At 53.3% G+C, this 14162-nt stretch overlaps 2 protein-coding genes across 2 annotated transcripts; one reads left to right on the top strand and one right to left on the bottom strand.

Annotated features, from left to right (window-relative positions):
* Positions 1 to 396: 396 nt before the first annotated feature.
* MGST3 (microsomal glutathione S-transferase 3) lies at positions 397 to 5875 on the top strand. Its single transcript, XM_036387613.2, has 6 exons — positions 397 to 505; positions 2692 to 2815; positions 3857 to 3930; positions 4550 to 4607; positions 5299 to 5371; positions 5660 to 5875. Exons 2-6 carry the CDS (start codon positions 2699 to 2701, stop codon positions 5773 to 5775), a joined length of 438 nt encoding a protein of 145 aa, XP_036243506.1. The 5' UTR covers positions 397 to 505; positions 2692 to 2698; the 3' UTR covers positions 5776 to 5875.
* A 208-nt stretch (positions 5876 to 6083) lies between these two features.
* On the bottom strand, positions 6084 to 14146 carry ALDH9A1 (aldehyde dehydrogenase 9 family member A1). The gene is given in 12 exon segments (XM_036387610.2): positions 6084 to 6909; positions 7013 to 7125; positions 7610 to 7751; positions 8061 to 8148; positions 9076 to 9264; positions 9930 to 10070; positions 10840 to 11036; positions 11491 to 11583; positions 11586 to 11624; positions 11928 to 12057; positions 13162 to 13307; positions 13929 to 14146. Coding segments are annotated over 12 exon segments (1566 nt in total). The 5' UTR covers positions 14122 to 14146; the 3' UTR covers positions 6084 to 6814.
* Positions 14147 to 14162: the final 16 nt, after the last annotated feature.

Below are 14162 nucleotides of genomic sequence, written 5' to 3' on the forward strand. Positions count from 1 at the left end.
TTTCTATTTTAACATTTTGTTATAACCTAAAGCTATATTTAACACACTACTTAAGCAAACTAATGCAGCATAACTTTCTAACAGAACACATATAATATTCCTTTTAATATTTGCGAAAAACCAATCGTAAAATACGCATTTTTCACGAGGACCCAGCACAGCAACTCCACGTGTGAAACACACTGCAGGGTCTGCTGAGCTAACAGGGGAAACCAGGAGATTTCAGCAAGCACGGTGTGAATTACCAAGCTCAGAGCCATTAAACTGTAAACGGCGCATGGGTAAAATGGCAGGAAGGGTACGGGGGACAGGCTGAGGACACAGCGAACCCCTCATCAGCGATCCCCACCCCCTCAGCCCTCGCAGCACGAGGCCGAGCGCGCCGGGCCGAGCGCGGGCCCCGCCCGCGGGCGCTGCTGCTGAGGGGACGGGCCCGGCACCGCCCCCGCCCCGGCTCCCTCCGCATCGCGGCTCCGTCCCGCCGCTGCTCCGCGCCGCGCCGAGGGTGAGTGCGGGCCGGGGGGCAGGGGGTGCGCCCAGGGGCAGCTTATCCTCAGGGAAAACGCCCTGGACGCCTCCCAGCCGGGGGAGGCTGCGGGGGGAAGGGGGCAGCGGGACGAGCAGGCAGAGCAGGGCTCGGCCCGGCCCCCTTTTGTCGCTCTGCCGGCTCGAAGGGCTGAGCTTACGCCGGCTAATGCAGTCCGAATCCACGCGTGGGGCTGTTCGAGGAGCCTTAAGGCGCTTTGCTGACTCACAGCAGCGGCAGTGTTGTGGCAGAGTTGGGAAGGACCCTTTTCCCCCCGCCGCTCTGTGCCCTGTCATGCTCCAAAATCTCGTGTCTGTGGCTCCCGACGGAAACATCGCAGGGTGAAAAGGGAGAAATTGAGTTTTGTGCACCGTGACAGCAAAGGCCTTGCGGCTGCGGGCAAAAGTTGCTGAAACGCTCCGGGCACCACAATCCGGAAAGGACCATGGGAGTCCTGGTGACTTTGAAGTGATTTATATGGCACTAAATTACGGGAGCAAAGGCTTGAGGCACGCTCCGATATCAGTCGTGTAAAAGTAGGAGTTTTATGACACACCCGGTTTAATGCTTTGCCGTGTGCTCTTTGCTCCCAAGATAAACCCCCAGATTATAACTTCGTGCTGGAAGGCAAAATGCCCGGTTCTCCAACAACCCTGCAATTTGAAGGGGAAAATGTGACCACCAACCTGCTCTACGTGTTCTGTTTTCAGTGTATCACCTGTCAGGTGCTAACCTCAATTACAGGTGCATGCAGCTGGCTTTTCTTCATTACTTCAGGGTTTTAATATTCTTACTGATAATTGTTTACCTCACTTCCTGTGGACAGAGCCAGCTCTTGTCTTCACCTTGCTCCATCGATGATAATCCTTTGCAAATGAGAAATAAAACCCTCAAGTCCCCAAAAATCCCTTGGGGGGGTGCAAGAGGAAGACTTTGCAGCAGTTCCCTGAGGCGCCCTGGTTTTTTTTTCCCCACACTGACAGATTGTGCTGGTGGGTCAGTGCAGGGAGGCACCAAAACCTCACTACATCGTGGAGGCACCATCTGGAGACAGGCACCAGCTGGGGTTTGGTTGGGAGAATTATCTCCGTGCTCTAGGGAGGTCTCTGCTGTCTTTTGCTGGGCTGTGTCATGCAGCACCCTCCAGGCTCACCCAGACAGGCATCTGAGGTTTGGGGTTGTGCAAGATGGTTGTGGGGAAGGGCCCTTGTGCTCTCTGGCAGCAGGGAGGGAGCTGGAGTGCTCTGTGTGGAGCAGAGCAGGCTTGTGGGGGCTGCTGAGCAGGAAAGAGTGAAAATGTGGAATGTAGGGCAGCATGGCAGAGGCTGCAGGGTGCACCTTCTGCCCCATGCTTCTGTCTCAGGCCTGCATGAGGGAGCACAGAACCATTAAACAAAAGCCACACAGGCCCTGGTGTCCCCTGGCCGCTGGGGCAGATGTCTGTAAATGCCAGTAGCTGTGTGTTGTTGGAGCTGTTCACCAGTTTGTGACTCTGAGAGGCTTCCTGGGAGCTGCAGGGCTGAGCATCAGTCATCTGGCCAGTGGCTCTACCCAGATGGGTTCAGTTATCATTGCTGAAGTGCTGGGTTCTATTAGTATTTTATATGAGGATGACCTCATATAAATATAATATAAATATAATTAATCATTGATGTAGCCCAGCTCCTTCCAGCTCAGGGGATTTCTGAGCCAGGTTCTGTTCTAACTCCCAACTTACCTTTTACTCCCAGAACTTGCCCAGTTTCCTGTTGAATTTATGCGAAGTGCCTGCACTCACAATGTCCCTTGGCAAGGGGTTCCACAGGTGTGGTTCCCAGTGCATGAAGAAACATCTCTCTTTAGGGAACAGGTTGGAAATAAACTGACTTCATGTGGTGGCCCTAGCTCTGGGGCTGAAAAGGCCTATGAGTTTCTGCCCAGGCTGCACTAAGGTTCTCCAGACACCATTTCCCACCAAAGCTTAGGTGATTTTAAGCCTTGCTTGACAGGAACTATGCAGAGAATTCCTGATTTGTGCAAGTAAAGAAAGGTACAAAAGGTATAAATTCCTTCAGCCAGTTCCCTGTGCTGGTAGCTCTTGGAGTCCAAGCCCAGCAACTCTTCCATGCACGTATTTCACGTGGTGCCACTTCCCCAAGCATTCACAGGCTCCCTTTCTCTGGCAGCACCACGATGGCTGTTCTCTCCAAGGAGTATGGCTACGTCATTCTGACTGGGGCTGCCAGCTTTGTCATGGTCACACACCTCGCCATCAACGTGAGCAATGCTCGCAAGAGGTACCGTGTGGAGGTGAGTGCTCGGGCATGGCAAGCTTGCTGCCACCTTGATCAGTTTGGGGTGACTTGCTGACAGCTCCTGCCCCACCACACAGATGTAGAAGGGATGGAGCTGCTAAGGGCTCTCCAGAAAGCATAACACAGCTTGGGATTTGGGGCATCAAGCTGAAAGAGCTTGGCAGCACTGATGGGCAAGAAACTGCTCAGCCCTTTTTCCCTGCAAATAAGACTTGATGCAGCACTGGAGGGAAAGGGGTTGTAGTGGCACAAAAGTGACAGGAAGGTTTCTCAGACCTGGGGGGAGCATGTGAGCGCTGTCACAAATCTTTCAAGTGACCTTCCCTCAGCATCTGTTGGGGAGCCATTATGGCAGGCAGAGCTGTGGGCTGGGTGGGGACAGCTGTGAGTCAGGGCCATGGCATGCAGTGGCTGCTGTGCCACTTGGCTTCAGCACAAACCACTGCTCCTTTGCTGTTTCACCACCTCACTCATGGAAGTGACGAGCAGGGGTGAGCACGAGGGCAGCTCCAGCTGCCTGTTGGGCTGATCCCATTCCTGCTGCATCAAGTCAGGATTGGAGCAAGTGGAGCCAGTGTGTGTGGTGCACAGAGGGCTGCATTTGAGGCCTGGGGAAGCCTCTGCAGCCAGCAGCAGCTCCAGGAAGGCAGTGGTGCACAGAGGGCTGGATTTGAGGCCTGGGGAAGCCTCTCCAGAAAGGCAGTGGTGCACAGAGGGCTGGATTTGAGGCCTGGGGAAGCCTCTCCAGGAAGGCAGTGGTGCACAGAGGGCTGGATTTGAGGCCTGGGGAAGCCTCTCCAGGAAGGCAGTGGTGCACAGAGGGCTGCATTTGAGGCCTGGGGAAGCCTCTGCAGCCAGCAGCAGCTCCAGGAAGGCTGTGACCTTGAACAGAGCTTTGTGGGCCCCAGGGCAGGCACAGGCTCTAAGCTGCCATTGCAGGCTGGTGTTGCAAGCACCCATGCAGCTCTGGGCTCCTGGGGAGAGGAGCTGCAGGCCTCCCTTGCTGATGCTTTGGTGCTGGTTTATTGTTTGGCAGTACCCAACCATGTACAGCACGGACCCTGAAAACGGGCAGATGTTCAACTGCATCCAGCGTGCGCACCAGAACACGTGAGTGACACCTTTCAACAGGGGCCTGGGAACACACAGGGCTGGGGGTAGGGCCCAGAGCCCCAGAGGTGCTGCTGCCTCTGCTTTGGTCCAGGCTCAGCCTGCAGAGCTTAGCAGGAAGGCTGTGCTGGCTCCTTTCCATGCATTAAACTGTGGGATGGTGCCATGAAGCTGTCTCCTCTTCCCCAGTTCCCACCAGTTTGCTTCCATGGGTAGATGTTAAGATGTGAGGAATCCTGTTTCCAGAAGGTTCTGATTTGTTGTGCTGCCCAGGTCTCCCTGGGGAGAGGCCCAAGTCCACCCAGCTCCTATGGACAGGTTGCAGCAGCACATCAGAGGGGTGCTGGGAAGCACAGCTCCTGGAGAATGTTTAGAGTGGCTCAGAGAACAAAATGGAGAGGGTGGGTGGGTGTCCTGGGAGAGAGGCACAGGCTGGGAGGAGCCCCTAAAACTGTGTGTGCTCAGATCTCTTCTTTCCTCAGCCACAGCACTGAGCACAGAGACTCGTGATGAGCCCGAAATGCCCTTGGCAGGGAATGTTTGCAGTTTCTGCCCTTCTGGAGTTTTGTCTTTGTAAGCAACCTGAGCACAAACACAACCTCCTCACTTTTATTTTCAGATTGGAAAGTTACCCTGCCTTCCTGTTCTTTTTAGGCACTGGTGGAGTCTACCACCCGGTAAGTGATGCAGGACTCTGCTCTGGCTCCCTGACCTGGGCAAGGTGGGGGGCAGGAGGCCAGGACAGCCCCTTCAGTAGCCACATCACACTTAACAGCAGTGCCCCTTCTTAAAATTTAGTTGTAGAAGGCCTTCTGCAGGAGAATCACAAGTAATAAACTCATTACTGCTGTTTGAGCTGTTAGAGCCCTTCCCCTAAAGGTGCCTTGTTAGACAAAGCAAAGCATTTGCAGCCTCCAGTCACTGAGTGGGAAGAATCCCTTCAGCCCAGTTTTTCCAAGCCCTGCCAAAAGAAGTCAACAAGAGCTTGGGTTATTTTTAACTGAGAGATGCAGACATCTTGGGAGGAGACAGGCACATGGGAGAGGCCAAATCCAGTAGCTCTGTCTTTGCCATCAAAAGACAAATTAGGTCTTTCCTGAAGACAGACTCCTTTTCCAAAAGGGAAGGAAGCAGCGTAGCAAATGGGAGCCACACTGGAGTGAGCTCTAAATGAAGAGTCAAGGTGGAAGTTTGGAACACCTGCTGGAGGCAGTGGAGCAGGGCTTGGAGCAGCAGCTGCCTCCACCATCCTGCTCCTTGCTGTGGCTCACTGAAGTGGCCAGGGGTGAAATGAGATTGAGCACCTGGTTGCCTGCACAACTTTGCTCAAGCCTCCAAAGCCTTTTAATGCTTCTCCTTTCTCTGCAGAGAGTGGCCGCAGGGCTTGGCATGACCTGGATCCTTGGGAGGCTCATCTATGCCTATGGCTACTACACGGGAGGTAGGACTGTGCCCTGCAGCACACACTGTTGACACTCAGGTCTCCTACAGTGACCTCAGGAGTTTGCTCCCAGCCAGGTGTGGAGGAAAGGGTGCAGATCTACAGGCTGCCAACACTGCAGCATGCTCTTCCTGCTCTTGGGAAGAGCTCTCCTCCAGCAGGAATGCCTACCCTAAGAGGCCCGAGCTGTTTTGCCCTGGGGATTTCCCTTTAGTTCCTGCTCCCTCTTCAATCTCCAGGCTGGGCTAGTCTTTCAGTGAACTGACAAATTCTGATTTCTTTTTCCAGAACCCAAAAACCGAAGGAGAGGGGCCTTTGCTTCCGTGGCACTCCTTGGGCTGGTGGGCACAGCTGTCTATGCAGCCTACAAGCAGCTGGGCTGCCAGCTCATCTGCAGAGGCTAAAGGGACTTTTCTTCTGTTTTCTTTTACAACACTTGGCTTCCTGTGGTTTTTTTTTCCTTTTCTTTCTCAATAAAAGGAAGTTGTCCATTCTGTATTTTCATTCTAAAGTTACAGAGGGTTTTCTTAAGAAGCTCTGCAGAATGCTAGAACTACTCTGGTTTTGTAGGACTACAGAAATCTGTCTGTCAGGCAGAGATGTTCCTTCTAGCTTTTATGATTTTAGTGATCAAAAAGCCACCTTGCAGCTCATTTAACTCATACAGCAACGACCCCATTTCTGGATCCCTCAATTAATGTCACACTGAGAATTTGTTCCAGAGTAAGTATTTATTTGATTGCTAAAAAAAGACATAAGAAAACAATTGAAATTGTTGCTTCATCATGTGTATAAAGAACAGTAAGTTTACAGGAAGGAAGTGAGATAGCTTTCACTATTCTGTGCTGGAGCTCACCACCACTCTTGTGTGGAGGTGATTCTCAGGGCCAGGCCTGGCCCAGGCAGCATCAGCCAACCCTCCCCACAATGTTGTGTCCCACTTGTAAGGGACAGATAGAAAAAACCAAAAGTTGAGGTTACCAAGGGTCTAGAGGGCAATAAACAATGATGCATTTAAGGCTTTTATGTGGTTACAGAACAGACAGGGTCAGTCAGGATAGTTACAGGGTATAAGTGTGTCCAAGAGCTCATAGCTGCATCGAGTAGGGTCCTAAGCCAGAAGTGAAGCTGATGGAGGGTGGAAGGCAATGGGAATGAAGGCACTCAGCCTGGAAGCCTCTGGTAACACCTCTGTGCCTGCAGGAGCTGCTGCCAAAAGCCAGATTGCTGCCTCCTGCTCTGAGCTTCCCCCTGTCCACCAGAGGCTGAGCTCTGTGTGTCCAACCCTCCCCCTGCAGGAGCAGGGTGGCTGAACGCTGCTCCAGCTCAGCTTCCCCCCAGGCACTGACAACTGTAGGGAACTTTATTGCTGTGTACATGATCCACATCTCTGGCTGGCAGCAAAGAGCTGCCTGATGCTGCCCTGAGCAGGCCCCAGAGGCACTAGAACACAGACTCCACATCCCCCATCTCCACACAGACAGTCTTCAGCTGCGAGTAGTACTCGATGGCTGCCCGGCCGTTCTCCCTGCCAAATCCTGCAGGGAAGAGCTGCAGTGAGGACACAGCTCCAGGCAGTGCCAGTGGCCACTTGCAGCCCCTGGAGCTGGCAGGTACCAGGGGAGGTCACACAGAGCTCACCTGAGGACTTGTATCCCCCAAAAGGCAGCTCCACTGGGCTGACGTTGTAGTTGTTGATGAAGCACATCCCAGCCTTGAGAGCAGCCACTACCCTGTGAGCCTTCTGGATATCCCTGCAGGAAAAGGGCAATTCAGCTGGACTCCCTCCTTCCCTGCCAGGCAACACTCACTGGAGAAAGGCCAGCAGGGCTTTTTGGAGTCCAACCAGCCCTACTCTGCCTTTGCCTGCTCAAAGGAGGCAGCACCAATTCCCAAGGATGCTCCAAGTGCATTCAGTTCCAGAGGGCAGGACAATACAGCAATACAGAGTGGGGCAAGCAGCCAACAGCAGCACAGCAGGCTCCTGGTGCATCCTGGAGGGGCAGGAAGGCAGGCAGCAGGCCAAGCCAGGCTGGGAGGAACCCAAGGGACAGCTGGGCCACCCAACACTTGGGGGAAAAATGGGAGATGTGCAGTCATTTACAGATTTCCCTTTTGGCAATCCCTTGCCTCAGCTTTTCTGAAAGAGGATACCCATGCCCAGGCACTGCAAGAGGAGCAGCAAATCACTGCAGTATTTCAGTCCCCAGAATGATTCCACAACACTGCCCATCATACCTGGTGAAGACACCACCTGCCAGGCCAAATTTAGTGGCGTTGGCTCTCTCCAGAACCTCCTCCTCCGTGTCAAAGGGCAGGATGGCCATGACAGGCCCAAAGATCTCCTCCTTCACACACGTCATGTCATCCTTGCAGTTCCCTGGAAGCGTGGCAGAGCACAAGTGCTTCAGGAGGAAGAGCAGCAGCACAGCCTGTGCACTCAGCAACCCACACAGCCTTGGAGACAGCCCCCAGCATGGCAGAGCAGCCAGGCACACCCTGCACCTCAAAAGCACCAACAGCACAGATTTCCCTGGATGCAGTTCTTGGAAGCCTCAGCTCTCTCTAAGACCCCCATGCAAGTGGTCATCCATGCTGGGGCCATCACAGAGCCAGGTAACAAAGCTGAACTCATTTCTCAGGAGAAATCCCACAGCATCCACGGTGCCATGGCTGAGATGGAGCCTACCTAACACACAGGGCCGCATGTAGTAGCCATTCTTCAGCTTCGGGTCGTCTGGCACGTACAGGTCCCCACCACACAGCACCTCTGCCCCCTGCAAAAGAGCCAAGAGAGGAAGGGATGCAGGCACATCCAGGAGCATCCTGCCCAGCTCTGGCTGCCCCTTGGCCTATCCCAGCAGGCTCTGCTCAAACATTTGTCCCCATCTTTCTTTAAGTCCCTGTTATGTGCTGAAATCCTGCAATCAGCTGTCCCCAGAGCCTTCTGCCCTCCAAGCTAAACCACCCCAACTCTCAGCCTTTCCTCTTGTGTTTTTCCTGTGCTGAGGATTCCAGAGCTTGAAGTGGTGTCTCAGCAGAGCAGGTCAGAGGGGCAGAACTCCCCCTCACCTGCTGCCCACACTGCTTTGGATGCAGCCCAGGGCACTGGGGGTTTCTTGGTGCCAGCACACATGGCTGGGGCATGTCCAGCCTCTCATCCACCAGCACTCCCAAGTCCTTCCTTGCAGGGCTGCTCCATCTGCTCATCCCCCAGCCTGGATTGGTAGCAGGGGTTGCTCTGACCCAGGTGCAGCACCCTGTACTGGGCTCAAATCACCTCCCTGTCCTCCATGTGCCTTAACACAACTCCAGGAGGGTCTGTTCCATCATCTTTGCACAGTCACAGCAGTGAGGCTGATGGGTCTGTAATTCCCAGGCTCTTGTCCACCACCCTTTTAGAAAATGAGTGTTTTTCCTTTTCCAGTCACTTGGGACTTCACCTGACTGCCATGACTTCTCAAGTATCATGGAAAACAGCACAGCAACTACATCAGCCAATTCTCTGAGGACCCAGGGATGCATCCCATCAGATCCCACAGACTTCTGTGTCTAGTGGTCCAACACACCCACTGAGTAAACCAAAAACAACCAAAAAAAACCAGCTTAACTGGGAAGGCACAGGGCAGGAGGGCAGCTGGCAGTGTGTTTGACCAACAGGAGAGACATTTCAGGGCAGGCACAAGGCAGCATCACAATCTCACCTGCTCCTTGGCCTGCTTGATAAAGCCCTGCACACGATTCAGGTGGGGCCGGTTGATGAGGGCTCCCATCCGCGTGTCCTCCAGAAGAGGGTCTCCAATTTTGATCTTCTGGGTGCGTTTCACCACCTCCTTTGTGAAGGTATCCAGGATCTTCCTCTCCACAAACACCCTGGTGCCATTGCAGCACACCTGGGACACAGGACAGGCAGCTCAGAATAGAAACACAGCACTCCACAGTCCTTCCCTGCTTGGGTCCTGCTCTTGGAAAAGCCCCTCCATAGCTGCTGCAACTGCTAATTTGTCCCTGGGGACAAGGAACACAAGGAGATACCCTGGGGCTGTGACTGCACTGAACAGTCCTTGCTGGACACCGTGGTTCTGATGCCACCAGGTGGCAAAAACGTATCAGGTCACCAGCAGCAGAGACCTTGAGCTGACTCCTGAATTCCTAGAAATGACCCTGCTGAGCAAATTTGCCAACAGGATTACACAAAACCTGCAGCACGGGTGGAGATCCCGAATTTGGGAAGGACAGAAGCCTGTTCTCAGGCTCAGCACACCAGGCTGGAGCCTGCTGCCCCTCCAGGGGACACCAGCACAGCTTCTCCTGAGCTGTGAGTGCCAGACTGGTGCCCAGGGCATGGAGCAGCTGTGCTGAGCTGGCTGCTTAGTGCCAGGGAAGGACAGGACACTGGCTAAGTGTGTCCCATGGCTAAGGCACACTGCTGGGACACTGCTCAGGCTCCTTCCAGGGCATCCCTTCTGACAGTGCCCCGGGAAAGGTGTGGCAGGATGGGAGCCCCAGGGCATCCCTCACTTACAGGAGGTCACAGGCTGGCCCCACTCCCACACACCTCGCCCTGAGTCAGGAAGTTGGCCATGAGGGCTCCCTTCACAGCATTCTCCAGGTCAGCATCTGAGAAGATGATAAGGGGGGATTTGCCCCCCAGCTCCAGGGTGACTGGCTTTATCCCTTTAGCTGCCATCTCCATGATCTGAGGGGAACAAGGACACAAGAGACAAGTGATCCACTGGCCAAGAGGAGGCTGGGGGGGAGAGGCAAGAGAGACCCAAAGGACCATTCACCAACAAGAGAAGCAGCACAAAGGGCAAGATGGGCTCCCCTAGATGTGGTGAGTTCAGACTGAGGACAGCCTCAGATGGTTTGGGGGTTGTTTTTTTACAGATAAAGCCAACAAAGCCTGGAGAGGCATTTGCAGGAAGTCTCGTGCTCAGTGTAAGCTGCAGGCAGCTGTAGCTGCCATCTGTCACTGCAACCCACAGGTACACAAATGTAGGGAATATTCATGGGACATTTCCCCTCCTTCAGCTCACAGTTTATTCCCAAAAGTCTTCTTAATTTTGGAATAATGAATTGAGGGTAAGAAACTCACAGAAACTATGCCCTTGCTTAAAAAACAGTAGGGTGCATGCAGCTTTAGTGCTTTATAGCAGCCAGAACCACATTTTTGTAGTGCTGCTGTTTCATGTACTCTCCTCCCAACATCAACAGCCCACCTGAGCAGTTCAGAGACTTCACTGCAACCAGGGGCCAAGCAAGTGAAGCTGTCCAAGGGGTTTCTCTGTCAAGCTCGTGCCCAGCAGGTTAACTGGATCCCCAGCATGACCCTGTATGTGCTGCAAGCTCCTTGCCCAGCCCCAAAAATGCTGCCACACTCACAAGCCCCGTGCAGAAAAGCTCAAGGAGGTATTAACTACAGATTGATTGTAGTTGATACAAGCCTTGTCTCAAGGTGTCTTTACCTTCATGCCAGTTGGCACACTGCCAGTGAAAGAGATTTTGGCCACATCTGGGTGCTGGCAGAGGAGCTGGCCCGTGGCAGCCCCACCCTGCACCACGTTGAAGAGCCCCTTGGGCACTCCAGCCTCTGTGAAGATCTCTGCCAACCTCACCACAGAAATAGGGGTGAAGGGTGAAGGCTTGAAGACCATCGCATTGCCTAAGGGAACCCAGACACAGGCAAGGTGGGGTTAACACCCAAACTGCTTCAGGGAAGAAACAAAAACAATCCCCACCCCACACTGTGAGTTTGTCTCAACAGAGCCCAGAAGTTTCCCCCAAAAAAGGAGGAAACACTTTTAGTTGATCACTGCTGCTGAGGAGAGGCTGGGGGAGATGGGGCTGCTGGTCTTGCCCTGCAGACATTTCCAGAGACCTCCCCCATCTGGTACAAAGCCAAGCTATTGTGCTTTTCTGGATTCACTCCTAACCTCTCAACATCTGACATCTTCCTCCTTCCATTTCCCTTCCCTTTCTGCCAGAGTAACAGCCTGAACATTCTGCTAATCCTTCAACACTTCAAGTAATTATAGAATCCATCCCAGAGATCACTGTGCCCCACAGGATCACTTGGCTTTGAAGAGACACTGGGGTGGGCAGGAAGGCTCCATTACCACAAGCCAAGGCTGGGCCAGACTTCCAGCAGGCAATCTGGAAAGGGTAATTCCAGGCTCCAATGCCAACACACACCCCAAGGGGCTCTCTCGAGTGTACCCAAAGGATCCCCCGGGAAGCTGGATGTGTTCACCTGCAAAGAAACAGCCAGAGGGTAGAAAAGAGCAAAGTCCCTTCTTGTCTGTCAGAGCCCCCAGGGGTCAGGTCTGGCTTTGCCTGGGAGCAGAGACACAGTTGTACCCCAACAAGCTCACAGAAGGTGAGTGAGTGCCCACAGAGCATGGCAGCATTGGGCAGAGACCTCTCAGAGCCCTTCCAAGGTCTTCAGGAATGGCCCATCTCTCAGGGAAATCAGCAGCAAAGATGGCTTTGTGCCACTGGAGTTACCAGGGAAGGTGGGACAGAGAGCAAAGAGCAAACTGCAGTAACTCCTCACCCGCCAGAGATCCTGCCAGCCCTGCGTAATACTCCAGGCACTGCCAGGATATGTCGATGTCCACTCTGGCCTCAAAGATGGATTTCCCATTGTTGATGGTCTCCATGGTGGCAATTTCCTCCCTCTGCTCCTGTGAGCAGCACAGGACAGAGACAACATGTTAGAGAAGCCTGGAGCAGAACCCCACAAGGAGACAGCTGCTTCACGAGCACACAAACCCCAAACAAGATCCTGCCATGAGAAACGGTCATCTCCAAAAGGGACATTCCCAACTGCTGTTTATCAGTGTCCCCATGGTGATGAGTGCAGGGCAATGTCAAAGGGAAAGCTGCAGGGGTTCACTGCTGGTCCAGTCTTGTTTAACATCCCTGTTTATCTAAAAGATGAACAAACATGAACTTAGAAGCTGGCTGGCAAACAATGATAGAATTCGCAGAACTGAACTGGGAAGAGCAAACAGCAAGATCAGGATGGAACCAGAGGCCAGTGAAGAGGGACAAAGCAATGCAGCTGGGAAGCATCCTTTAACAGTCCATCTCCCAGGCAGAAACGTCACCCTGCTCTGGAAGTCTGGAAAAAGCAAAAGTTTGGCATAAAGGAAAGTTTTCTCATGACTTATACACACTGGGGAAAGTCTGGGTTCTTACAGATGTGTAAGAACTTAATGGAGATTAACTTGATGGAGATTGATGCTCAAGGACCTGTTATCTTGGAAAGGAGTCTGTGTTAAACCTCACTTATGTGCATCCTCCCCATGTGTATTATCTGACAGATAAAAACCAGTACTCCTACTTTCTCTTATTGCCAGGACACATTCCAGTCATGTAACAACAGCCTCCGACAAGCCAAAAGTTCAGCCATGCCAGTTATGCAATTTCAGCTTTGAAACTGCATGCAGTGAAATTTAATCTTTGGAGCTGTTAAAAGAACCACAAAGCCTGCAAGATGCCAAATGGGTCGCTTCAGTTTTATGCTGTCTAACAGAATTCAGCTGAGAAAGCACACACTGGCCTTGAATCCAGTGATAAGGCCAAAGCTGCAGGCACGGATGCTGACTCCAGTGATAAGAGCAAAGCCCTGCCTGAGACAGCCTCCTGTCTCTTCTGGCCAAAGGTGGGTTTTAACTCCTGAGCAACTCCTGGAGCTCTGCAAGTCCTGCTGAAGCCCCCAGGAGCCACAATAACCCACAGGGAAGCTCAGAGACAGAACCACCCCTGTTTGCCCCCCAACATACCCGAATAATTCTGGCAGCCTCCAGCATCACTCGGCACCGCTCCATGCCTGACATCTGACTCCATATTTTAAAGGCAGCTTTTGCACTCTGCACAGCCAGATCAACTTCCTTCTCCCCAGAGCAGGGCAGCTTGCACAGCACACGACCTGGGCACGTTTTGAACAGGGAATAAATGAGATGGAAATCTCAGAAAAGGGGCACAGAACGTGGCTTATTTGCACCAGACACCACATACTTCAGTCAAGCCACCTATACCAGGCACAGGATTTCCCACTGAAACCCACTGATTTGTATTCAGCCAGAGAAGAGGTGCTGCTATTCTGCTGGTTCCAATTAAAAGAGCTGAATTTCCCCACAGTCGTGTTCTGGTTACTAATTACCTCCAGTTGCTACAAAATCCCTGGCTTTTCCAGTTGAGTTTGTTACACTTCTACCACCCTCTTCAAGACTCACGTTACACATTCCCCAGGAGGGTTAAACACTTAGAAACGATTCTGCTGAACGCTACACACTGATAACTACAATTACATAACTACAGAGATATTTAAATCGGGGGGGCTTGCCAAAATCGGGCAGTGACAGAGGGAAAGCTGATTTCTGCGCGAAGAACGGCGATGGCCAAACACTGAGGCAGAGCTCAGCCACTACAGCAGGGCGGCTGAGGGGCAGCCGGACACCGCATATGTGACACCCGGGTGAAAGCCGAGGACACCGGGCCCTGCAGGCACAGAGCTCTCCCAGCCCGCGGAGCTTTCCCCGGTCGGTACCTGTGGCCGGCTCGAACACCTCCTCCAGCTGCCCGCCGTCGGCGGGCTGGACGCGGGCTCCCGCGCGGTAGTTGAGGGGCTGCTGCACGGTGAGGGTGCCGGTGGCGGAGCTCATGCTGGCGAGGCCGGGAGCGACTGAGCGCAGCCGGGGGAGCTGGAGGAGGAGGCTCGGGAGCCGGGACTGTGCCAACATCGGCGGGATCCCGTGAGGCGCCGCGGCCGAGAGGCGCCGCC

The sequence above is a fragment of the Molothrus ater genome, chromosome 9, assembly GCF_012460135.2.
Source record: "Molothrus ater isolate BHLD 08-10-18 breed brown headed cowbird chromosome 9, BPBGC_Mater_1.1, whole genome shotgun sequence".
NCBI classification, from domain to species: domain Eukaryota; kingdom Metazoa; phylum Chordata; class Aves; order Passeriformes; family Icteridae; genus Molothrus; species Molothrus ater.